The sequence below is a fragment of the Hippichthys cyanospilos genome, chromosome 2 (assembly GCF_059441005.1).
Source record: "Hippichthys cyanospilos isolate Australia breed blue-spotted pipefish chromosome 2, RoL_Hcya_1.0, whole genome shotgun sequence".
Taxonomy (NCBI): Eukaryota; Metazoa; Chordata; class Actinopteri; order Syngnathiformes; family Syngnathidae; genus Hippichthys; species Hippichthys cyanospilos.
The window spans coordinates 25,875,185-25,903,030 of record NC_142370.1 but is presented as its reverse complement, the minus strand read 5'-3'; the positions used below and the strand labels follow the sequence as shown (position 1 = coordinate 25,903,030).

Below are 27,846 nucleotides of genomic sequence, written 5' to 3'. Positions count from 1 at the left end.
CACATGAAATGTAGATGAGTGCAATCATTTCATCAAGTATAGCATGATGAATATACTACTATCACTCAGCAGTGGGTCATGAATTAATATTTAAAGGGAAGTCTTATCAAAAATGTTCTTTACAACAATATATTGTGTACCCCCACTGGCCTAAACAAGGCATTCTCATTAATAATGCATATGTGGAATATGAAATAGGCAGGGAGATGGCCGCCATCTCAGTGGGGGGGGGGGGGGGGGGGGGGGGGGGGGGCTTTCCGCCACTTGCTGCTGACTTAAAACGGCATCACAGTTACTCAGATAGCAACAAATCACCGCTCACAGGTTTTCTGGGTTTCTTCATGTGACATTCACATGCTGGGCCTTTGGGCAAACCGATGTCATTTTCAGTCAACAAGAGCCAAAATGGACTGATTCATGGTTGTATCCAGTCCTTCTTTTATTTAAAGAACGGAAATAGCAAAAACATTGAACAAGCGCGTCGCACTGTGCTGCTGTCAGCCGCATCTCATGCTTGTGCTGGACAATAACCGAGTCTCTCAGTCCTCCAGTGAAGTCTACCTCTGGCTGACAACAACAGCAAATGCTACACACAAATATTCTTACTTTTACTAGCAATGTCAAGATGAGCGTTGCGACTTACAAGCGCAAGTGATCAGTTGCCACACTTTGGTGAGATTGCTTGCGAAGCACACTTTCTTTAGCGTTCACGTTAGCATTAGCATCTAGCTCCATTGAGCTACTGCTCAACGCAGGTAGAAGCCCTCCACCGCCTGAAGGGATTCACGATGGGCAGGGGTCTCCATGTGGCCATTACCAGACAATCGGTTTTGGTCAGTGTGGTATTATAAACATTTAGTCTTGTATTTCTTTTTAAATTTACTTTATTTACAGCTCACCAGCTAGCACATAGCGCCAATGTATTTGACATAAAGTCATGACTTCTTTTTTGTGAGTTTTTAAAATCTTCTATCTTGTATTATTATTAGAATGGTGCCACCCAGTGTAAAAAATGAGACACCACAGCACCATTTTATTCTGTTCAAGTCTTTGCACTTCACTGCACTCCTTGCAAAGAATTTGTACGACAGATTTTGGTTTTGGCATTCTCTTTCCTCTGGATATTCGTGTGTCATTTTCAGTTCATCGAATGTGTTCTACTCAAAGTATTTATTGTATGAACTTTTTTTTCAACTTCTCCATAAAATACAGAAGTTTTACATAGAAAAAATGCAATTCAAGAAAAAAATCTACAATGGGATACATAAGACAAAAAATGAAGTTATATTACTTAGTTTATCTTAATATTTTTGAACTTACTTTGCAAAATTATATTTACAGTTGACACCTAATCGAGAGGAATCAGGACCAGTCCGATGCACCTTGCAAAAACTACTTATAATTGACACGAAATGTTTTTGAGGTAAATAGTCAACTCAAGATTATTTAGAAAGCAAATTTAAAAACAACTTCAAGGGGCTGAACAAAGTGCTACACAATTACTAACATACACTTATCACGCACAAATATAATAGTAAAAGAGAAATAAAATCAATATAACTCACATTTAGAATACAAAGGGAGGTAAAAGAGACTGAGCCAAGATTATAGCAGGATTTCAACTGTCCTTCCCGCTTGAGATTAGATCTTCCTCCATGTGGCCTGAGCTAAATTTGAAGACTCGAACTTTGTGAATCATTATTACAGTTAGAGTCGTTTCTTTCCAGGTCTTGCTGCTTCAAACTGACGACTATGCCATGCATCTCTATCCGTAGCACTTGAACATAAAAGTTTTTCATGCGTCCTTCGTTCATATAGCCATTGGATGAAGATGGGATTATCCTAAAATGCGAGGAAAGACTCTCCCAGCTGTTTTGGTCTGAGTGCATCCTGTGCTTTTAATTGGCTGTAAACAAATATTCTTATTGTGGATATTTCCGATGTTTCACGAGAGTCCGAACAGACTGAGAAGAGTTTACACAAGAGCCATTTGCCAAGAACGATGCATCCCACAGGCATTTAGAGGAGCCGCAGAATTTACTGTGAATTCCTGTTTTGAGTTTCCTTCTAAATTGTCCTTTTACAATGCGCAATGCATGCTCACGTCTTTAGCTCAATGAAAAGTATAAATCCCCTTTAATAGAGGCTGAATTTAGGTTGCGGGCGCTCTGATTTTATGCTGGATGCTGATACACTCACACCAGCCATTAAACACCTTTTGTTTGTACAGTGCGGTTAGATGAAGAATGTTCGGACTAAATGAAATTGCTGTTGGTGCGTTTGCTGACATGGTTGCTATTTCTTTGCTATAATATCATTTTTTTGTCATTCTAAAGCATGATGATTATTTCTGAGTTACTGTAGTCGAATTTGTTATGTTAAATTTGTTTGAATGTTGGTGTCTTGTCAGAAAAAAATGCAGCGAAATACCGTTTTATTGTTTCGATACTATAGCAACAGGTTAAAAACGTATAGGATAATTAATCAACATTCCTTTGATGGCATTTAACAACAGTATATCCACGCGCATTTTATTGACGGAAGTGGCTTTTTAATTTAAACATAACTGAACCGAGAAATATTCAAAACTTTGTAACTTTGTCGTCAAACAATGTGCGTTACCCATGTTTTTGTAAGTTCGTTTTTGTTTTCGTTTTGTGTTTGTTTGTAGGGAACGAGGATTTGGAATCGTTTAGGTGTTTTCATCCTTGAGTCCGTTGACAGAAGCCCGGCGTTGCGTGTGTAAAGGTTTCCACTGACATACCTGCTCTACTGAAGCAGAAAACCCGCACAGATGTTACTTTGTATTAGACGATAGCAAACTTTGAATTATAATTACCATCCAACTATTAAATGACTTTATATTTATGTGTGTATTTATTGTCAAGCAGTGAAATATTCATCTGTCGACATTCGCTCGTTTAAACAATGCACCTGCTTTAAAATAATCATATAAAGAAGTTTTTCCGTTTTACTTGAATTTTATTTTGTCGGTGCTTTTTAAACGGTGTTTGGAAGTTTATTTTGCATCCAATTGAGTGATTAGGTTTTACGAAACAAACTTCAGACTAATTGAATGTGTACAAATCAAACATTGATTCCTCTCAAGCGTTCCGCAATCAAACGTTCCACAGCCTGTTAGTTGATGATTATTTGCTATCGGCGCGAATTGCACATTTTGAGTGCTGATGTTTGTTGCCTTGTTGACTGGGAACGGAAGACTGCCCAGCACCCAGCTGTGCACGTCCGTGCAAAGTGACTTTGAACTTGAACTTCATCTTGGCCATATTGCCAATGTGCGCAGTACGCCGACACTAATGAGGTTGCACTAATTGTTTTGACCGCATCGGTTGGAGCAACTGGTCCGTCTGTCTGTCTGTGTCGTGCGCAAAAAGGGACCTTTCAATGCAGATTTCAACATTCAAACACTAGCCGACATGGAAACACAGCTCTCATGCTCCTCGTTTAAATTTTCCACTATATGTGTGGTCTGGATACTCTTATAAAGTGTAGATGTATCCCCCATGTGAGGTTTTTTTTTCGCAAATACAGCCTTTAATTTAAAGTGCACTTAGTTTGCCGTCGCGTGATGGTGTGAATGGCTGGCTATTTGAAGTCTGGCATCTAAAAGTACTTGAAATGGAGTTTTCCCAGATTTCTAAGTTGAATTAGGCGTCGCTTCTATAGCGTTTCTATTCTTATAACAATAAATTTAAATTGTTCCAAAGGAAACGGGCGACAAACGACATCAAGATGTTAGCCGAATGAAAGGATGATGGCCAAAAGTGTTTTTACACTTTGCCCCATGCACAAGTACGCATTTTGTTCGAAGCGCATGCATGCCACGTGCTTAATTTATACAACACAAGGCGATATGACATTCACAACTAATTTATACATTGTCCTCCCGTGTCAATTAAACAAAAATAAATGAGCATCTGTGCACGGTCAAACCCAAATTTAAAACGTTACCGCGTTCCGGCTGAATTACCGCACCTTGCTGCGTGTAATTATTCAATCAGAAATAAATCCTTCTACTTCATCATTTTTGCTCATCGCGCATAGAACCAAATGCGTGCTCTACAACATGAGCTGGTTTAATCTTTGGAAAATATCAGTCGAAAAACCGAGAAAAGAGTCGGCCGAACCCAGTTGGGCCAAATCAACCGGTTCGGTTCTCCGAGGCAGGCCTCTCTTCTTGGAAAAAGCGTAATTCTTTTTTTTATTTTTTTTTCTTCGGTTTTGCTTCTTTTTTTCCACAAAGCTTTAATGTGTTATAACTTGGCGTGCATGAAGAAAATGGTTCTTCTCAAAAGCATATTAGTGATTATTAAAATAGTGAAAACGCTGGGATTAAATTATGTCGTCTTTAATGGTTCCGGATAGTGTGGTTTAAAAAAAAAAAAAAAAAAAAAAAAACTTTAATCCAAGATAGACGCATAACAGAGATGCGTTTGTCAACTCGTGTGCACATTCAAGCTCACTTCTGGTCTGCTTTAATTCTGCATGTTTCATTTCACCATGAAAATTTATTTGAATTTCGGCACTATCCTTAAACAAATACCTTCCAAAAGCCTGTCCGTTATGATAATAATACTCAGTTTTGAGAAGTATTAATGTAACAAAGATATTTGTGTCAATTAGTTTCGTGCACAAATGTTCTACATCAGGCGTATCTGGTTCTAATGTGGCAATTATAAATGGGGAAGAATGCTTGACAGCCACATAAAAAAAGGAGCGACAAAATATACTTCAGCCAAAATATGAGGGATACTGTATAGGACACTGTTATTTTTCTCTGTCACAAAAATGCTCATTTTTGATTTATTACTGTTTATTTTCGTGCGTGGTTTGCAATGACACTGTGGCATTGCATCACACTGATTTTGTTTATATTTCGGTTTACTTTTATTATACAAAAGTGTTAAACGCGCATTTGAGTGTATGCAGTTGTCTCATACGCAACAAACCTCATTCACATATGATTTTTTCCTCATACGAAAACCTTAAGAAAGAGAAAGTGTTGTATACACATAGGCGGGATGGTGAATGGTTAGTGCCATTGCAATCTGGGAGAGCCACCAGATAGATGCAGACATTATTGTGCAAGTCTGCCTAAATGAAGTGGCCTGTTATTCCCTTTCAGAACTTTCTTTGTTCTTCTCATCTTGGAGAAAACGTATTGGAAGTCCCTTTCCCGTGATGATCATTTACACCGAAATATGGCTCAAAAGCACAAGTCTTGCACTACGTCTTTTATTTTCGGACGTTTGTCGGTTGGAAAATTACGCCCAAGCGCCAACTTTTTATTAGCCTTAGAAAATATAATCTAAGCGGGGAAATATTTCGAAATTGAAGATGATATCGACAAATTCGGGATAAATGACCACAGTGAGCGAATCAAACTAATGAAATTAAAATGCTATCCGTTGTGTTGCGTACACTCCTATGGTGTGGTGTGTTCTTTCAAGCATGGGCAGTGCAGTGTTGAGCTCTTTTGGAGGATGCAGGCTGAGATGATTGACGATGAACGTGTGTGTCTTTTGTCTACAAGGAGCCACCACCGCCTCTCTTAACTTGAACTTGGACTTCCGACGAGACGCGTCATCCCTGCAGGATTTATTTAGTCTGCTCTTCGGTTGCACCTCGCATTGGTGGCCATGTTACTCATGTGGATGCAGACCCCAGAAGAATTCACTATAGTACTACAAATACACTCAACTTGACAATTTGTTTGATACATATGATGCGGTGAAAAGAGCACTTTATCTTCACGACTGTCTTGGGTCTGTCTTAAAACTGAATCAGCGGTTGAACACATGACAAAGTTGGGTTTATTGGTGCAAAAAAAGGACTGAAAATGTTATCAGCACATGATCTACTAATTGTGACTGATGTGTTTCTTGAATATAACATTATGAGATTTCAGCATCACGGAGGGAAAATGCTTGAGTTTGCTTCCTCACTCCACGAATGTGAAGTAAAACAGACACGCGACTCAACATTGGGCGTACGAGAACTATCGAATCAACACTAAAGCTGTGTCTTTTTCAAAATATTATTGCGCCTTCATTGCATGAAGCATCCAGTTTAGCAATACGAAACGAGGAAAACCAATAACACGCTTTCAGTGTGATGCAAACTGAAGCGACAATAACAATCATCATGTTTCACCTAGTATTAATCAAAAAGTAATTCGGAAGAGAACATTTGTAAACATGTACCAATATTAATTGAATACGTCTTAAATAATTTAATAACATTGTCCTACGCGGGAAAGCAGTACACTTGAAGCTGTTTTATATTTAAAAAGTGAATTGCAACGGACCATTGCTATTTTTACCAAACCTGATTTTTAAACCGTTTTTGACACGTGTTAGGCTCATTTCATTTCCGCAAACGACCCAAGCTTGTCTATATTCTGGCCTGCCGCATGTGTGGCTTTTGTGAGCACGGTGACATGCAATAATTGGTCCAGTGATTTCGTAATTAATCCCTTTAATTTTATAAATATTTCCCTATAAGAAAAATCAATATTTATAGAAAAGCAAAATATATGCTAGACACCTCCGGTCTTTGTCGTCCGTCCGTGCAAAGATTGTGCAAGTTTTACCTGTACGCAGTCCACTGAGTTTATCATAAAATAAGGCAGCCACGCAGGCAGGATGTCTAAAAGCGGTGCACCTCAGACTACTTAGCTCATGGTGAAGTTGAAACGTGTTCAATTGAAAGCCAAATAGTTGGTTACACTCCACTCATTTACTCCTGTTACATTCCCACCCTGATGACACAGTGCCGGTTCATGAACGGTGCACAAACATCCTAGGGATTTATTTTTAAGGATAAAGAAGCACTTGAACACGTGTGGGGAATCTGTCAATGGAAAGATTTTTTTTAAACAAATTGAAGGATTATTTTAATTAATATGTCCCACCCTCCTGCCCACACACACACACACACACGCATGCGGGAAGCCATTGCAGCGGACGCCTTTGAGGCATAGGGTGGACATTTAGGTCACCTATCAGTTTATGTCGTTACATGAATATTTGAGCTAATAAGTCATCCAAACTTCCTGTGACTTGGATTTGCGCTATTGGTCGCGGAGTTTGAGCAATAGTATGCCACGCCGTGCTTTGAGGTTCTTGTGCAACAGGATGAAGAACGTGGTCGGGATTTGCCAATCTTTATATGTGAAAAAAAAAATAAATTACACACACTGTACTTTCCATTTTAGCAAGCTCATACCCGTGTCTACATGTCCCCACTTTTTTCGAATTTTATTTTCAATCAAGGTCTGCATTACTTGCCATTCTTCGCTCTGTCCATGACGTTGGCTTTACGAATATTTCGTGACATTGACCCCAATCAAATAAGTGGAAAACATCTAAATTAGAAGCAAATCTGATTTTGTATGATAAGTACCAACAGCAAACATCTCAGAACAAACCTCAATCTTCTTCTTTAGAAAGAGGTTTTACACAAACACACACAACACATACACTCGCACAAACGCGCACACACGCACTCACACACTCACACACACACGGAGGCAACCAAAGTGTCACAGTATGAGGTATACACTTCAAAATATAATACTGAGATCGGTAAAGAAAAAACTGTGTATATATATATATATATATATATATATATATATATATATATATATATATATATATATATATATATATATATATATATATATATATATATATATATATATATAAGAGAGAGAGAGAGAGAGAGAGAGAGAGAGAGAGAGAGAGAAACGACAATAAGGTATAGTTCTGATCAAATTCGCCCTATTCTTGGAGTAAAATATAGCGGGTGCGTTACTGAATGCTGTCAAACAAGAAAACACAATCAGTACTACCACTTCTTTGGGAATCGGGAATCCATATTCCAATAAACATGACACTGTAAAATACATTTGTCATTTTCTTTCGTATTGTATGGGATGAGTTTTTTAAATATCTTTTATATTTTAAGTTGATGAAACACTTACTCTTATTAGGAGCAGCCATGGTTGCATCCGCAGGCTCGTCAGTAAGGCAAAACGAAACACAGAGACCCACACAGACGTCCAGCCATGGTGACTCACACTGATACAATTTACCGGTAAAGCACTCGCCTTTATTTCCAGTAACTTTTATTTAGTCATTGGCACTTGTGTTCATTCATTCATTCATTCATTCATTCATTCATTCATTCATTCATTCATTCATTCATTCATTCATTCATTCATTCATTTAAAAGGCCAGCTTTCCACTCAGTCCTCAGCACATATATGCTTGCGTATATGTGTATGCGTTTTCTTTGTATTATTATTGACGTATTGAGATGTGTGAATGCTCACTCCAAAGCAAGCAAGTAGCACAGTTCCTCATGCGCCGGGTGGCCTCTGTTGTACCTGATGCCGCGCCCTTTCTTGGAACGTATCTTGCGCCACTCAAATTCTGAGATATATATGACTGTTTATTTTGATTCAAAATAATCTATGAAGGGAAAATGGCTTGCTTTACCGAGACGTGTGCACACGCAAGTTCGATTCTCCCTTACTCCCCTCAAAAAGGGAAGAGTTTGTGTGCTGCAGTCCCTTGTGGAGTATCTACGGGCAAATGAGATAAGCGCTGTCATGTGCCCTGCATGTCGCTATACTTCCTGCGAGCGGATGCCGCAGGTAGGCAGCCTTTTTAGTGGGCATGATGCTCTCCCCTCCCCCAGGAACAGCAGACCTTCACTTCAAACACCGTCGGTCTGGAAGAACTTGAAATCTGCTTGTTAAGATATTTACAACAACGCACCGTGAAGGCTTTTCAAGATATAGTCAAATATTGTGCACTTCACGTCGACTACAATCCTGAATGAAAGGGAATATTGATGCCGCTTTACCTCATGTATGGCTAGTTTGCTCGCTAAGCTGTAAAAAAAAATATCTTTTTGATAAAAAGAAAAAAAACTTGCATTAATTGTAAAATGTAAAATTTTGGTATATTTAGCATTCGTTATGCATAATTACTTTACGTATATGCGCCAGCCTCGTCTCACACAAACTCAAGTCAAATTGCAAACGTGCTACCTGTTGCTGAAAGGATAAATTAAACACATTAAAAATACATTAGAAATGATAACAGTATATTTTAATCTTCGTCGTGTGGTCTCAATATTTAGTTTTCCACAGTGACGTATCTAAGAATCCTAGTACTCCTTTTTTTAAACAGTGTTGTATTTATTAGTGTTTTGTTTGTAAGATTATAATATTGGATCGCGCAGGATGATGAATATAATCTTTGGAAAAACTTCTAATTAAATTGCAGAAGAAATTGACTTTATTTTGAAATTTTTGCTGCGGTACATCAACGATACATTGGCGTTCGAAAGTAATATTTTAAGTGTCTCGTTGAGTACTTTCGTGGAATATTACATTTAAAAAATTGTGAATACAGTTCGCCCTCATTTGTTATTAATATATATATATATATATATATATATATATATATATATATATATATATATATATATATATATATATATATATATATATATATATATATATATATATATATATATATATATGCACAGAGGAAGTATATAGGTCTGAGGATAGTAAAGTTCGGATAATATTGTTTTTGATGAATTATATATACACTGATGTTTCTTTTAAACATTAAACCCAATCTTCTATCATGACGAATATAATTTCCACACACAAAATGATAATAAGTCGTAACCGAGGAAAAAGCGCTCACCGAATAATAAGGCACGAGTTCGTCTGAATTTATAGTAAAAGCATTAGTTTGGGTGGACTCACTTCCTCCAACTAGCAGGAGAGGCATTTCGTATTGTGGACGCTTTTGCAGAACAATTCGGTATGGTGGCACGCTTTAGCAGAATAGCTGAGGATGATGTGGCGTTGTCTTCACACACAGCAACTGTTTGAGAGTACGCGCCTCTAAATAACAACTAGTTTGCATAGTGTGAAGTTCATTCTTGTCTGTCTAGACTCTGATTACGACCCTGTTTGTCTGTGTTTTTTACCTTGACCTTGGACTTCCGTGCAGCTGCCGCCTATGCGCCCTTCGTGCATGCTTGTGTTTTTCCTTAAGACAAAAGAGCTATAGTCATTCTCCTCAAAAGGACAGAGGGCCTCTGCTTCCTTAGTGGCGTGCACGCGCACACCATGGCCACATTTCCCATGACAACTCAGCACAGCAAAAAAAAAAAAAAAATGGTGATCGACTAAAGACGCTCTCTGCCAAGACAGCCTGCTTCATATGACTTGGGAGTCATGAGCTAGGGAGTATACAAAAAGTCCGTTTCATGAATACAATAAGAGTCTCTCCCATCGGGAAAATGTTACTTCACTTCCAAAATAAAGCCACCAGCTAGATAATATATTCCAGTGTTGTTTTTTTTTCCAAATAAACACCTATACACTAAGAGAATACGGCGCATTTTCTAGCGTGGCTTTCTTGACACCGGGACGCAACTCTAAAAGTATGTTGTCAAATACATGCGCAATTCTAGCCTGTTCGTCTAATTAAAGACACAGTCCTCTCCTTGTTCCCATTTTCCGGGGGGCCTCAAGCGTCAGCATCCACTGTCTCACTTTCACAGCCTTACTTTCATTATACTGCAGTGAAAATGCATTTTTTTAACCCTTCGCATTACTGAGAAAACACGTTTAGGTGAAATTTTATATTCGCAAAATTTTCCGTCAATGCCGGTTTAAGTTAAGGCACACAAAGTGCACGCGCGCGCACACACACAGGCACACACACGCATATTACATTATTATGTTACACACGTAAGATTTCTCTCGAATAATTATTAATTTTGGAATGCTGGGAAATTGCTAGTATGACATCTTAAATTCTATTTAAATTCAAATTGATTAGAGGGAATCTAAATTCACCCGATTCTGTGTTTTGCACAGTAGGACTGCGATGGTGCACTTTTTATTTGAATTAAATTTCTGCTTTTGAACCAGATAGTTGGGAAACACTCGGCTCTAGTTTAGACTTTGAATAAAGTATCCTGTAACACCCACGGAAACAATAATTGCCTACTTTTAAATATTAGCTCGGGTGATTTCTTCTGCACGTGCTCTTTGAGTGAAGATTTTAATATTTAGATATTTTAATATGTTTTACTGATGCAGGTTTGCTTATTCCATTTTTAATCGTACTCATTTTCCACAAAGGCATTCACGGAATAGTCGTGCAACTTTACAGACATTATTCAAAGATAATAGGCTGATAATGGGATTGTTTTTTGTTTTTTTTTCACTTTGGCTTGACTCGGTCCTCAAATCAACAGGTAAGTGCATTGTTAACAACAGCTTTTTGGGCGGTTTAGAATGCTGACTGTGGTGCGCGACTGATGTATTCTCCTGCTTATCGTTGCCTGTAACGACTTCCTTTGCAACTGCTGAAGCATATCGACGCACTCTTTAAGCCTTTGAATTTAGATTTTGGATTGCACGAGTGTTTGTTGTAAATAGCCTGGGATCAACCCAGATGGATCCCGTTGTTTCCCAAAAGCAGTCGTTCAGAAAGACACTTTTACGCACTCGTAAGGCGTTTCGGGGAAAGTAATACAAGACGCAGAGTGTTGCATTTGCTGGCTATTGCCTACTATGGCCTTTTGCGGTGCTTGGAAGCCGGCTAAAATCCACAGATTGTTTTCATTTGCCGCTATGGCCCCAGTGTGCAAACTTCCCTTTAAGGGAGTGAGGCTGGCCGCGCGGAGCCAATGGCAGCGCTGTGTGGCGCGCAGGAGAAGCGCTGACATGCGAGCCAGCGGCTCTTTAAAGGGCTGACTGAGTGACTGGCTCACTGTGGCTCTGCGAGCGAAGCCGAGGACCTGTTAGCGTATCACGTGCCACATCCTTAATGAAGTGGACACACGAGGGGTGCCCGTGTGCGCATGCGCCGGGTGTAAAAATGTAGTTGGAAATGAGGTGTCCGTCTTGGAGAAGTCGACTTTTAAAAAGCATCGGCAGCCCCTGATATGACGACTTCGCTGCTTGTGCATCCACGCTGGGCGGACACCTTGATGTACGTTTATGAAAAAAGCCCGAATGAAAGCGGCCCGAATAAAAGCCAAACAATGGAGGGACTGAGCGGCAATTGCCCCGCGACCCACTGCAGGGACCTGATGTCGCACCCCGCCCTGGGACGACACTCCGGCACCATCGCGACCCACCAAGGCTCGGTCTACTCGGATATTTCCTCGCCGGACACCGCTCGCCAGTGTCCCGCCCCGCAGTCGTCCTCGGGTGCCTCGCTCAGCTACGGCTACCCGTTCGGGGGCCCCTACTACGGCTGTCGGCTGTCCCACTCGCACAACGTCAACTTGCAGCAAAAGCCGTGCTCGTACCACCCCGCGGACAAATACGCCGAGCCCAGCACGGCGCTGCCCACCGAGGAGCTTTCGAGCCGGGCCAAAGAGTTTGCCTTCTACCCCAGCTTCGCCAGTTCGTACCAGGCCGTGCCGGGATATCTGGACGTGTCGGTGGTGCCCGGCATCAGTGGCCACCCCGAGCCGCGACACGACGCCCTCATCCCCATGGAGGGCTACCAGCACTGGGCTCTCTCCAACGGCTGGGATGGACAGGTGTACTGCTCCAAGGACCAGACGCAGTCCAGCCATCTGTGGAAGTCGCCGTTTCCAGGTAAATCGGCTGGACTTTTTGTTTTGTTTTGTTTTGTTTTCTTCCCTTCCCCCTCCCCGATGCCATGTATCTGCCTTTTTGTTCCTAACAAAGTCGCCGGGGTTATTTTAAACCGGACCTGCCCCTTGTTTACACTGGGTATTTCTGTTGGCGTTTTAAATGGAATCATTGTTCACTCCCAAATCCACCAAAACGCGTAGGGGTGCCCTGGACTCTGACAAACAATCACGTCCCTGCCTCCATTTATGTATTTCTCCACTTGGATTCGACTATTTTAAGGTTGCTTTGCACGTGCACCAAACCCTAGGCGTGCTCTCACCAAATGAAAAAAAAAAAAAAAAAAAAGCAAGTTATAGTGCACTTCATTGCGTGACCTGAGAAAGAAACCTTTTTAAGGTCGTGTGATGGATGAACACACGAAGAGTTTTAGTCACGCAGAATTAAGAAGAGAAGTGCAAACCTTTGCCCCCTTTATGACAAGATAGTGACTTAGCTTGTTTGGACTGTGCCAATAAACCTCAACGCCCTGTGATGTGTTGCATATATCAGGACCCACTTGTGACACACACGCGCTCGCGCACTCGCACGCGCGTACACACACACACTCTCACACACACACGTCGGCATCATGTTACACACAAAAAATCACTTGAACCTTGATTTATTCTAAACGTCAAATTTGTCTCATTTGATCGTGGCTAATGTATAAAATCACAAACTCAGCACTGATCTCTGTTATAAGGTGTTTCTGCGGTGCTTCTATAGTATGAATGTCTCAAAGAGAAACACTCTCACACGTTGAAGCAACTTCACATTTACCTCGTTTCATAATGGAAAAAAAGCCACGCAAGACATATGCAGGGGAAAAAAATAAGACACACGCCCTGCTCCACGCACGCACGTGCACTGTATTGCTTTGAGATGATTTGTCACTGACCCAAGTAGCCCCACTCAGTAATGCCCCATATTGCACGGTAACTGCCACCACGAATATACGTGAAATCGTCTTGTTTGAAAACAATCATAATCCAAATAACATTTATTTTATTCCATTTCGTGAATTATGTCCCATTTAAATCCCGTATACTTTTCATACGATGGAAGATTTTAATCCCTATTTCAAAAAAAAACAAAAGCAAAAAAACAAACTATATATATATATATATATATATATATATATATATATATATATATATATATATATATATATATATATATATATACACACACACACACACACACACACATACCATTACCGCTATTGGCAGATTTAACAAATGCACATGAACTGTACCGCATGTTTGTGCAAAACCGACTTTTAGATGCATAATAGTAGCCATCTTCTCAATGCCATCTGTCAAGGCCCAGTGTGAGTTGACTATTGCTTGTGCTTGACGGTATTACCCACAATTCCTTGGGATGCATCTTTGCACAAATCACATGGCACTGGTTTAGTGTATCTCAGCAGGTTCGATATTGACGTGCAACATATGCGGAATTGGACTGTGATAAGATTTGACAGATAGATAGATAGATAGATAGATAGATAGATAGATAGATAGATAGATAGATAGATAGATAGATAGATAGATAGATAGATAGATAGATAGATAGATAGATAGATAGATAGATAGATAGATAGATAGATAGATAGGCAGAAAGACAGACGGGTGGATAGATCATATTTGTGAGATATTATATTTTCTAAATATGTATTTGAGGTATTGTATCTTACATGAATTCTCGTCGTCGTGCTTTAAGCTATGCACCAAATGTACGCAGAGGCAACGATGAGCTATTTTATACTGGCGCAGCCGCTCTCCATTCATAAACATTGTCTCTATCGTTCAGAGGCGTTTATTCGGTCGTATCGCCTCGCCACCGGCAGGTGACATTTGTGCATGCGCATTTACGGATCCGCATTTGACCTTGTCCTTCTCGCCTTCCCTCCGCATGCAGATGTTGTGCCCCTGCCGCCCGAGGTGAGCAGTTACCGGCGCGGCCGTAAAAAGCGCGTGCCTTACACCAAGGTGCAGCTGAAGGAGCTGGAGAAGGAGTATGCGGCCAGCAAGTTCATCACCAAAGACAAGAGGAGACGCATCTCGGCCGCCACCAACCTCTCAGAGCGCCAAGTCACAATCTGGTTCCAGAACCGACGAGTCAAGGAGAAGAAATTTGTCAGTAAATCCAAGAGCAATCACCTGCACACCACTTGATGAGACGGCCCGCACACACCTGCGTCATAATTACCTCCCACATTGGAAAGAAGACAGAGTAAAGATCCTATTTTTAATTTAACTTCAATGTTCATCCAAACACCACACGGCCCGTCCGATTTCAATTTAGAGATCAACTCTCTAAAAACTGTGAAAATACTGAAAATTGAGTCCATATTTGTTTTTATATGACTGTACATATATAAATATATAATATTTAAAACGATATCTGTATTTCAAAGTCAAGTATTGCGTGTTTTCTCTTTTTAATTATTATTATTATTTTCTTATTTCTTCTCTCCAAACCAAATCACAAAATGTCTGGTTGCATTTTAAAAAGAACGTGACTAATGTTTGCTGACTTTAATTTGACCTATTTTTATTTTATTTTGTTTTATTTTGGAAGGAGGGCGGGTGGGTTTGCCCGCAGCAATGTTTGTCAGGTAGCACCCAAAAAACTTTAACATCCTCGACCACGAAAAAAGAACGAAAAAAGAAAAGGAGGAGTATTTTGGGTGACACACTTTCTTTTGTTAATCCCGCCGAATTTAAACGCGACGATCCTCTTCGCAGGACTGTACGTTCTAAGGCTGCGATGTTGTTTATCTGTGTAGTGCAATGCCTTTTTTTATTATTTAATTCTTATTACGTAGTATGGCCGAACTGTAAACTAAAGTATCTGCAGTATCTGTATGTTCTCCTTTTTTTTTGTCGAAGAAGGATTCTGTCATGCATCTTGCAATGATTGTAAACCATTAAAGTCAGTGAGTATTACAAATGCACAAGCTTTTTTTTATTTTTGTCGTGCCAAGTTTGTTAGTTTGCTGCACTATCTCTATGTTTCCATAAATGCAAGCTCATGGAAATAATCGAATATTTCAGTCACTCACCCTTCAGGCAGACACATTTCTTCCGCCAAGTCGTGTGCGCGTGGACGTTATGCATCCCCGTGGTTCTCGGCAACATGGAGCGGTCGTTCATACAACCTCAAATAAATAAAATAAAATCTTATCAGGCATGTTTGGCGTCCACCAACTGCCATGCTCACGTGCTGCAATGTATTGTTGTGCTTGGCCACAGAGGCTGAGATGATGCACATTTTCTAGCCGGACATATTTGTTGTTGCACACCAGTGGCCTTATGGTTGGCTGCTGAAGCAAAATATTCTTTTCTCCCCTCGCCTTAGGTCTTTGTTGCTTTTGATGTTGAAGTAGTTGTCCATCCCATTGTCGCTGGTGAAGTTTTTAGTTTATTAACAATGTTGTTATTAGTTGCACATTTGCCCGGATTTACATCGAATGAATAGTTGTGAATTGTTCTTTGCTTAGTGATCGTTTAAACAATTATTCTAATTGGGTTCCTTTCCGCAATATTTTACGCTTATCCTTTTAAAAACGTTTTGTGATTATTACATTTTTAAAGATAGTAGTTTGATACGGGTTTTCTGCATTTAGTTACAAATTTTCACGCGGTTGTACTTTTATTAAACTAGTTCATTACATTCATGCAGTGCAGAAAAAGTGTGAATCGCTTTGCTCTTTGTTGTTGTTTTCTTTTCACATTTAGAATAATTTATAATATGCTTGGCCGTTTGTTATTTAATATAGTATATGCTAATGATTATTTGTGGTCATCTTTTCTCATTCAACGAAGTGTATTAGTTGTGAAAGTGTATACGCGCTGCTGAATGTGCAGATTTAGTATATCCCACGTATTTATAAGAGAAAAATAATCTACTTTGAAGCCGCTTACACGACGTGTTCGCCTTGTATCGTCCGACTCCAAGATGAAGATTTCGATGAAAAACGCAGGTGAGATTTGTATTAAGATTGAGCCTAGTTTCGCTTGTATTAGTTTCAACGGAGTTTATTTTTTCCTCACTTCTTTGATTACTGTATAATACCAAATAAAGACATATTTTGCGAAACGCACGGTGGTATAAAGTCACACATGGAAAAGTAAATAAGGCTCGAAAAATAAATATGACACGATGCAGTATTTTGACTTTTCCACAATGTGTTTGCCACATGCAAGGATTAAAGCCCCAAAAGCTGTGATTCTCAAAGCTAAAGGAAAAAGGAAAGTACAACGTTTGGGATGTCTCACCGCGTCAATTTAAGACAACTTAAATTTGTTTATATCACTCCAGCTTTTTCATTTGCGCTTATTTTGGTCGGTAAGTGTTTGACATTCTAACTATTTTCTTGCCTGGATTTATTTGATGGGTGAAATTCAGAGACATATCTAGTTCAAAATAAAATAAGGTGTCGTTATAGCCTCTTTGCAATCGACTTGCAGACCATTTGTTGCCTGCACTCAACCCCCACCCCCCTCCCAACTTCACCATAACTTTTTAGACTGTTGATTGCAATCCAGTGTGTCTTTGTTTTCGTGCATTTTGTACGTTCTTGCAAAAGTTAAGGTTCGCCTGATTTTACCCTTGACCATGACTATGCAGTCACTTTGACCTTGACATGGCGGCAGATCGTGCATAATAAATAGGGGGCTGGACACTGATGCAGGCGGTTTGTTTGTGGGCAAACAAGGTGTTATTTCCCCGTCTAGACAGACAAGCTTAATGACATACCATAAATACATAAAAAAGGGGAAGTCAGGCGAAATCCTCTGACCACATTTCTGACCATCTCTTGGGGCCTTACATTAACATTTGGTCTCTGCTCTTTTGTCTTTTTACTCTCCTGGCAGACGTCCTCCAAAATTGGTTCTTCTGCCAGGGGTCCGTGGTGTGGTTTGCATGGACCACACAGCACAGGTAGGACGTAGAACGTCTCGCAGCAGCAGCAGTAGAAGCAGCAAAAGAAGACTGAAATGAATAACACTACCATTCTCATCGCCCTCAAAACAAGTATTGAAGGTATTGCTGGCTTTTTTTAATCAAACATGGCAGCGGGACACAAGTTCTTTGCTATGTTTTTGTCATTTGATAAATGTCCAGACAAGATCATAAGGTGGTGCAAAATGTAAAGTACCTGTAATGTAGTATTAATACTGCTATTTGTTTGACGAAACGTGTGCACGTGGCCGTGACCTTATACTTTGTCGAATTATATTTGAATTGTATTGTTTGAATTATTGCATGCCCAAACCTTTTCAACAATATACCTGCAGATATTTTCGCAGAACCAATTAGCCATGTAACCCAATTAAAAAAGTTGTGATTGTTTATTTTGGAAAATGCCGTGTATTTTGATACATTGTAAAGTAGGATCATCCCATAGTATGCATAATAAATATGGATTTATTGGTCAAACTTTGAGCCTACATTTAAAGAGAAGTAGTACTCTTCAAATCAACTTTGAATTCTAGAGTTCTTAAGTGTTCTTGCTGAAAAAAAAAGAAAAAAAATCTAGGAAAATGGGGAAAGAAGACCACAAATGAGTAGGGGGCAGAGCTAAATTTTTTGCTGCCCTGCAGCCTCACCAAACAATAAATTCCATCCTAACATATTTTTGCGTGATTGAAATTATAATCACACATCGCTCCCTTATTTTAGCATTGTGCTTTTTTAAATGATAGAACAAATAATATAATAAAATTATCAAACTTCCAGGAGGTTGAGGTTTACATCGCAACCCGCATAATGGCTGATTTTGATTTAAATATTTAAAGAGTTCTAGTGTGTGTGTGTGTGTGTGTGTGTGTGTGTGTGTGTGTGTGTGTGTGTGCGTGTGTGTGTGTGTGTGTGTGTGTGTGTGTGTGTGTGTGTGGTGGGGGCGGTAGGGATCGGGGGTGGAGCTGCAGGCCTCTATCAGAGCCATGAAAAGGGGGCTGATAACCTCTGGTGGTGACCAGAGGAAAATATCAGGAAGTGCTGCCTGCTGTTTAAGAAGCAAAAATGTGATCATTACACACTGGTGATTTGTTCTTTGAGTGTTGTTTTCTTACTTTTTGCTTTATAATGCACTCTTTGCGTAAAACGATGTCCGGAGACGCTGCTTGGAACAGAAATGTAATATTATTGAGTCGAATGACTGCCGTTTACTTTCAGGCCACGTGATCTTTTTTTTCACACATTCTGATTTAATTCCACAAATAAGAGAATATATGTTATGACAATTTTTGGGTTCAAGAATATATTTCACAGATTCTGTCCGGAAAGCCTTGAACATTAAATGCATTTTAAAATTTTGAGGTAATGGAACTTTATACAGTATTTCATAGTGTTTAATAGCGCACTGTGATATGGCATTTTGCATTAAATTTAGTTTGAAAATGGTTGGTGCTTGTGTGAAAATAATTAAATGCAGAAAAGAAAGTACTTTAAAACAATGAAAAAAAATCAAAGATTTACATGAATTAAAATGCAATGGAATTATTTTCTAAATTAATTTTGCAGACTTGTTTTATTTTATTTATTTTTTTGCAAATTAAGAAAATGACAACTCATTTTTTTCTCAAAGTGACGGTCAAGTTCAATCGAATACTGAATTTTTAAACGTTCAAAACAAAAATTTAAATACCGTCAATTGTTTTTCATTAAAGTATTATAAAGCAAACACTAGGTTTACTAAAGCAAAATATTTTATTTTAATCTTACTCATGCAATTTTTATATTTAACAAAATGCCGCGTCAACGTGTTTTGTGGCTGTTTTTGTCGTTTGTGGAGCGGTTTAAAAGATAATCCCATGGGGTTTTTAAGTTAAACTTTACCACTTGCTTGTGCAGCTCCTGCGGCTGCTTCTTCTCTCCCTTGAAGGGAGCTTTAAAAGGGATTGCACAAGGCCATAACAACCTGCCTTCTTCGAATCAAAGAGAGAAAATGGGAAGAAAAGCCCTTTGTTTGGGGCTATTGCCCTGTCTGGCCTGGACCAATGGATTCCAGGAGGCTAATTCCATTATCGAGGAGACGGTGTACTAGACAGTGACCTTGACTGTCTCTATGCTCGATACTTGCGGGCTTTTTTTTTTTAAAGCTTGCTTAGCTTTTTTCCCTTCCTTTTAATGAGAGCAAAAGGCAAATGGATCTCAGTGGAAGCCAGCCATGACATCATCCGGAGCGCGCAGGAGATGCCCCGAGCAGAGCCGCACTAGTTTTGAAAGTCAAATGCGGACGCTTGGGAGCAAGAGTACCGGAGGACACCCAACACATGGCCCCTCTTTTCTGCAAGGTAAAGAAGCGACTTCAGCCTTCGTATCTCTCTAACGCCCATCTGGCTGTCTGATCATACATGGCCGTTTTGTAGTAAACGTTTCTTAGGCTTGTGCTATTTATTATTAGGAGGGTTTGAAGCGCTACCAAGATGCATTAACGCTTCTCATTACACCCGAGCATTAGCTGTGATTAAAGATTACACGCAGCATGGCTTGGTGCACAAACTAGAAGCAACAGCGTGTAGCAAATATTGAATGCACGAGAAATAAACAAATGTACTTTTTTAAAGTCTTTTCAGTGCCATGTGGTTTTATTTTTCCACGCGAATTGCGATGAGATAAAACATCAGTTTATACTCTGAAATCTCGCCTGGCCTGCAAAAAATTTCCCGAAATATGTTTTTTTTTTTTTTTTTTTTTTTTTTTTAGTTCTCACATGCGCAGCATTTGGAGCACGTAACGATCACTTTTTTAAAGCACGCAAACGCAGCATTCCTCACATATACTTGTTAATGACACAGTTGGCACTTGTAATAACATCAGTTTTCACTCTCTTATTATGATTCCTTGTATTTTTGCACTCAATCAACACAAATACACAGACACACACATACAAAAAAAGCACACAACCTTAACATATATTCTGTTCAATTTTGCCACACAAGTAAGGCAGATGTGAAGTGTTCGTTACCAACTTTGACTTGAACAAAATAGTCTATTTTGAGTTCAAAACCAAGTTCAAACAACCGCGTGAACTTGGCTTGTTCATATGTGCGCCGCTTGTAACGATTACAATTCAGTTTATTTTAAGTGATATATTTTTTCGCTAAACACTCTTCAGCCAATCAAACTGTTCTGATTGTTTGATTACCACAATGTTAATTAATGCAGCAGTTTTCAAATTTGTCCTTTTAGACTTTTTATGATTATTTTAATTATTTGCAGTTATGTGAATTGAGTATTTTTGGTGCTGGTACAATTGACGCTGTTTTTATACTGAAGGCTGTGGATTTTTATTTGTGTGTGTGCGTTTGTGTGTGTGTGCGTGCGTGTTGGTGTGCTTGTGTTCATAGTAGAGTTTTGCGGCCTGGCTGTAAAAGTTCCGTGTGAAAGTTTGTGCGTGTTGTGTAGTTTAATGATCAATAGTTGCGTGGACACAGTGTGTTTTGTTGAAGTGAAGCCGTGACTTGCCCCTTCCATTTCAACTTTTTTATTTTATTTATTTATTTATTTGTTTGTTTGTTTATTTATTTAATTCCAGATGCCTCCACAAATTGTTGTGGAGATCTAGAAGAGCCTCCACAAATCAACTAATTAGCACAGACGGAAACTCTTTGCTGGCTGATTCAATAAAGTGTCCCCTGTTATCTTGTAAAAATCATATAAAAGAATTGTGAGAGGGATAACAATCCCACCAGAGTTAGTCAGTGGGGCTTTATTGGAAGTTTCTGTTAAAGTTGTTCATGTGAGGTGTACTATAGAATATTATGTGAAATATACCCTCTTAAAGTAACATTGTAGAATGCCATCCCTCCCCCTTTTTTTATACAGCCACTGGCTTCAACCCGCTGACCCCGTCTTACTGTAAATACGGCAATGAGCATCAGTCCTTTCTTTAAAACAAGCTTGTTAACTTGGGGCATCACTTCTTTATGTGACAAGGAATTCAACCATTATTTGGTACAAGATGCCACATGCAGATCTTCGTTGAAGAAGAAGAAGTAGCAAAAGAATAAATAGACGTTTATTATGCGAGAGCATTTAACAAAAAATAAAAACTTTTGCCAGCTTGTAAACGTATTAAACGAGGCCACGGCCAGCTCCTTCAGTGTGGTGGGCTTGGGGAAAACAGAGGGGGAAAGCAGTAATGGCTTCTGTTGGTCTCATGGCTCAAAAAAGAAACAAGATTGTCGAATTTTATAAAATGGTTTATGGTATTTTTAAAAAGCATATAAAGCTCAGATATAGAGAAGTTAATGTTTTGTTTTGTCTGAGCCGAAGCGAGTGGGTGGTACCCCGAACAGAAGAAGTTGGCCTAGACACGTGGTCTGAGGGTGACCAATCAGGCGGCCCCCCAGGTTTAACTATGTTAAATGTCAGATTGCAATAAACTAGAAGCTGTTGGTCGGGCCCGCGGAAATGGGCGAGCATAATCTCCTTAATCCGGGGTTTGTGGGACCTTTGGTAAACATCCACACTGGAGACACCTTTTATTTCCCCAATTTTCGAGCCTCGGGGGGACAACTGGCGGGGCTACCGTCTCTCTCCTACCCGAGGAGGGACAACGTTTGCTCCCTCCCGTGGAATCCTTCGGAGCCGTGCAATGGATACTCCCAGTCCTATTTCAGCAGCCCCGTTTCCATTAACCCCTCGTTCAACCGCTCGTGTGAGATCAGCAGAGCCGAGGAGGCCAAGTGTTACTACAGCAACGGCGCCCGGGACGCGTGCAGTGGCGGCGGCGGCGGCGGCAGCGGCGGAAGCTCGGGCTCGGGCTCAGGTGGCCTCAAGCGGGAGGATAGGGCGAGGGACACATCCTCCTCATCCCTAACATCCGAGCACGGGATGCACGCCGGCATCGGGACCGCGGCCGCCTCCGGCGCCGCCGCAGTAGCGGCGGCAGCCGCCTTCGCCAAATACGAGTACGGCAACGAGCAGATGACGCAGGACCCTCCGTCCTGTCAGTCCATGGAGTCCGACTCCAGCTCGTCCCTGCTCAACGAGAGCAGCAAGCCCCCATCCAGCGACACGCAGAGCCTCGTGTCCCCGGGAAGCCATGCGAACAACATAGCCGCAGGCGGAGGTGGGTCCTTTTCATTTCGCGCGAGAAGTGTCTTGTACTTACGTTCTTTCTTTTTTGTTTATTAAGCGCACATAGCTAGGCTACACATGCACGAGTGTAGAAAAACGCTAATTAGTGCCGGTTACTGTCAATGTTGTGGAGACTGCAGGAAGACTTGCTTGGTGCGCACATGCCACTAGGGGTTGCCCTAAAAATACTCCAAGCGCCATGTGCTTTTTTTTGTGTCCATTCCACCGTGGAACACCCTGTTTTTTTTTTCTTTCAAGAGACATCATCTTTGTTACCGTGCTCCCACGCATGCATGCAGGCACCTCACCTATGACGTTTATCTTTTGGTGGTCGCTTAAAAGTGGCGTGCTCACGTCCTCCAACCTCTTTAATTAAAAAAAAAAAAAAAAAAACATCCGCCAGAGATCCGCCCCGCTTGACTACCTCCAGACGAGTTTTCTCTCTTGTTTTTAATGACTTGTAAACGCGGTTAATATCTGTTGCATGTGTACTCAACGCTAATTTAACGTACTCGGAAACTGGCAAATAAAGCAAGCACGGGTTAATTATCACGTTAATGCCACTTTAACTGCAACAATAAAACTTTCTGTTGTGACACAAAGCTCTCTGCCATGATGGAGGAATATGATAAATGAACCCGATGAATATGCTTTTTAGGCGTTCTTCCAATTGCTGTCACTCTAAATATGGTATCTGGAGGAAGAAATAAAATAAATTCCATTAGGCTTGGGCAGCGAGTGACTGGTACCAGAGGCTTCCTTTCTCTTATTATTGATTTAAAGCAGAGTTCTTACTAGGACAGTATCCCTCATGTCTGTTAGTATTAGACGAATGTTCGCTATAGATGAAGTTTCCAGAGTGAGCCGCCAGTAAGCTGATGCCCCTTCCAGACTCCTCATAACCTTGGAGGTGACCGTGATTTTGCGTTGTGCACCCCCCACCCCCCTCCTCAACATCTTCCCTCTGTGGCTTCTCTAGGTGCCCCGTGGTATCCGATGCACACGCGGACCAGGAAGAAGCGCAAACCTTATTCCAAACTTCAATTGGCCGAGCTGGAGGGTGAATTCATGCTGAACGAGTTCATCACAAGACAACGGAGGAGGGAGCTCTCCGACCGGCTCAACCTCAGCGACCAGCAGGTGAAGATTTGGTTCCAGAACCGCAGGATGAAGAAGAAGAGACTCATGCTGAGGGAACAAGCTCTGGCCTACTTTTAGTGGTGATGCGGCTGCAGAAGGTGAATAAATATGGCACTTTAAAACAACAACAGCAAAAAAGAGCAAACAAAAAGTAGCCAAACCTTCTGTGCTCACGTGGTCTTCAAGTGCATGCACGGCCTCTTCTTCATCTTTTCAATTCAGCTCTTTTATCCCGGCCTTTCCTTCCCTTTTCCGCTCTACACAACTTGGCGTAAATGAAATTCAATCATTGTTGACATCGCACAAATTTGGGGAGCTTCATACAAGTTGACTCTCCAATTTGAAGGAAAAGGTTTTCGAGCAAAGAGCGAAAATTGCAGGTCTAACACCCCAAATGATGCTTTTGTGTGTGCGTGCTTGCTGCGAGGTCTGAGTGTGAATGAGAAACGAATCATCTTTTTTTCAAACTCCGAAATAAAACGGTCAATTCAAAAGAAACGCCAGCACTCCGAGGGGTTGCATCCACACAATCATTTCTCTAATGTGATCAAACAGCAAAAGGGAATATGCCTCTCCATATGCACACACACACACACACACACACACACACACACAACACGCCAACGCACACGCGCGCACACACACGCACACAAGAAAAGACACTGGTGTAGGACATCGCATAGTTTGGGCGAGGCATTTTGGGCACGTTCACGGTCACAGGCAGGAAGTCGGCAAGTCTGCAAGAGGACGACCATGCAGGACTAAAACTCAAACAAATGTAGCCAGATTCACCATCTTGACAATATGTGCATTACAATGACTGCAATGACTGTGTTCATCTGCTTTGATTGTACTGTTTCATTTCTATTACCTCTTAAGAATTGCTGCATGGAATAAAACATATTATATAAATATATTTTAGTTGACATATAATCGCTAAATGAAAATTTCCATGTCCAAATTTTCAAGTATTTAGGCCTGTTGGTGCCCGGTGAGCAGGCAATTTTTTTCCAGGCCTAAAACATGATTTCATCATTTTTTGGGTGCACATAATAAGTAGATATCTCAATTAATATAAATACTAATACAAATAATAATAATGATGATGATTATAATGGAAGTATACGTGTGTGCTCCCTTATAGCGGAGCAAATGCAGTGCGCCATCTGTCAAGTCTAACGAGTAAACTGTAGCAGTGAGCAGTGAGTGTATTTGCAGCATGATATTAATGTGAAATTACTCTAAGTCATTATTTGCGGGCCACTTTTTTCGGTGACATTTCTCTTCTCAATTTTCGCCCTTTCATCTTTGTCTTCCGTTCCCTGTTTCCTTTTTTTTATTTTTTGATATTTTCGCCCTACAATTTCAAACGCGAAAACGCGTTCTCGTCACCAACAATGAATGTATTGATTTAGGTTCTAGGGGGAACGGGTGAGGCGAGGCGAGGCCTTCCTCGACGTCCTCCCCGTTGTCCCCTTACTTTAGTACTCGTGTATAACTTTGTAAAATGTAATTACACATGTTACTCGATTGTCTGGATCCCCGTCCCACGCAGGGTCCGTTATTGCTATGTAATGGTGCTTTATGTTATTGATCGTCTTGAACAATAATGTCGCATTCCATATAGCCTATATATTTGTGGTCGTGTAGGAGTTGGAACTGTAGGCCTATTATAATGATATACTGCCAAAAGTTTGATATGGACACCAAAACTATCAAAAATGTTCAGTGTAGTAGTTGTTTGTTCTGATGCTTCCTTTGATTTCGTCCCTCATTTGCATTCCTTTCTTTGCGCTTGTAAGGATTGCTCCATTGTCTTGTATAGTAATAATGATATGAATGTATATGCGTACGGTCTTCAATAAACAGAATATTGCAACGTTGGTGGCTGTTCCCTCAGTCTTGTCATTGGCCGACGGGATTCTGTTACTGCATGGACCCCAACTTCTTATTCTCCCAAAATATACGCCACGGCGGCGGCAGACAAGTGAGGCTCTGAGCGGTATAACGGCACATTTGAAAGTATTTTAGGGGCTGTGTTGTTGGCACATAATTGCACATGCTGAGATCGCGAAGCCATGTGAGCCCACACAGGTTGGCCTTCTTTTATTAGTGCCACCTGAATGCAATGGCTGCAGGAATGAGGTGAGCGATATAGAAGGACCATGCAGCAACTTTCAGTTTAAATCTTGACACTTTCTCCCAATTTTCCCGGTACATCTAAAGCTTTCAGATTTTTTTTTGACTTGACGTCATCTACATTTGAACTTAATATTGATCAACAAACCTATAACGCTGCAGCTAAACATGTAATGTCAGGGTACACGTCGGTGCTCCGTTATAATCGGGCCAAATGTACCCCCCCCCTCCTTTTTTTTTTTAAGCGGACCCCCATCATCTCTAGGTTTTCACGCGAGGTGGTCAGGTTCTATATTAAGCAATTTATAAAGTATAGGCCTTGAACGGTTTACGTAAATAAATATACAGCCACAAAGCTCTCCCTACTGGTAAGGAAGAGTAGAGCAACGCAGGAGTGTGTCTTGTGCTCGGTGGCCAGCATGTGTTAGTCTTCAGCAGTGTGACCGTTTGTTGTCTTTTCAGCCAACTCTCTCTCGTCGTGTGCTGCCAGTGTTTTCGTACAACTCAATTTTAATCACTAGGCCGGTGCTCGTGGACATGTCAGGACAGCGATCAAATTGTGGCCACGGCGTGTCGTTTTATTTACACCCACGAATTTGTTCGCGTGAGTTTTTATTTGTTTCCCGTTCAAACGAATTACCAAACAGACGCGGTAGGTCAATTAATGCAGGAGTTCGCGCAAAATATTTTGGTTTATGTATTGAATAATACCACGATTGTTTTGTTTTATTGTAAGTATTAGACAACGGTGGGGGAAACTTTCCGTCTAAATTTTGAAACTTCTATTTGAATACTTGCTGAAGCACTTTGTGTGCCGCAGATGATGACAAACAGCTGGAGATCTGGTTTGTCTTCAGGAATCCTCCACGTCAAATTCCTCCGATGTGTTTCACGGTCAAAACTTAAATGCACGTCACGCGCCTTGCCCCCAGGAGAGTTCCACGTCGGAAAAAGAAACGTCCTCGCTCGCTTATGTTGAAACCATGTATGTGATTTCAGGATAACTCTTATTTTTACTTAAACTTTTAATCCGAGGTCGTTTTAAGTCAAAATGCGCTGTTCTCTGTACCGAAGGCGACGGAAGAGCAAAAAGCTGGCTTCGAGTCATTTGAGTGCATCATTCATAGCAGTAATGTTTTTAGCTGTCAAATGCGCAGTTGGCCATGAAAGGAGATAAACTGGTGCCTTCATATTTGTTTGTTGCTGCCTTGTTAAATGGCCCACAGGAGCGTAATGGATGCAAAATGCTTCATCTCGCGACTGACTTGGCCTGCACATGCAGCTTTGTCGGGCACAATTCCAAACATCCAAGGTCAATCGTGGCCCTTAAAGCAAAAGGGCTGCACAAACAAGAATCATTTAATTCAAAGCGCCAATAACACCACGCGTCCCGTGCACTTTAATAGCATTTAGGCTTGTTAAAATGTACAATATTCCCTTTAAAACGTCTTACAACCACGCGCCGACCTTATGTTTTATTTTAAAGATTTTTCTTTTTTCGTTTTACGACATTTCGTGTTTGCGTTTGCCAAAACTCTTGGACATCTTCCGCATGATGTCCCAACATGCTGCTTTAACTTGAACTTGCCACTAAACTTTGATGTGCATGCGTCTACTTTGGCTCCCTCTTTTTGATTCCCCACTCTTGCATGTTTTCTTCCACTTTTTTTGCGCTTGTTCTTCTGAGTATCAGGCCAAATCTTAAAGATGAGCTTTGGATTCGCAATGTTGCCTCAGGCGAAAGTGTGTGCATT

General features: G+C 40.6%; 2 protein-coding genes across 2 annotated transcripts; both read left to right on the top strand.

Annotated features, from left to right (window-relative positions):
• Positions 1-12,012: 12,012 nt before the first annotated feature.
• Positions 12,013-14,919, top strand: hoxc13a (homeobox C13a). Its single transcript, XM_088407656.1, has 2 exons — positions 12,013-12,676; positions 14,636-14,919. Exons 1-2 carry the CDS (start codon positions 12,013-12,015, stop codon positions 14,890-14,892), a joined length of 921 nt encoding a protein of 306 aa, XP_088263782.1. The 3' UTR covers positions 14,893-14,919.
• Positions 14,920-22,144: 7,225 nt separating this feature from the next.
• Positions 22,145-24,031, top strand: hoxc12a (homeobox C12a). The gene is made up of 2 exons (XM_088408107.1): positions 22,145-22,805; positions 23,793-24,031. Exons 1-2 carry the CDS (start codon positions 22,145-22,147, stop codon positions 24,029-24,031), a joined length of 900 nt encoding a protein of 299 aa, XP_088264233.1.
• Positions 24,032-27,846: the final 3,815 nt, after the last annotated feature.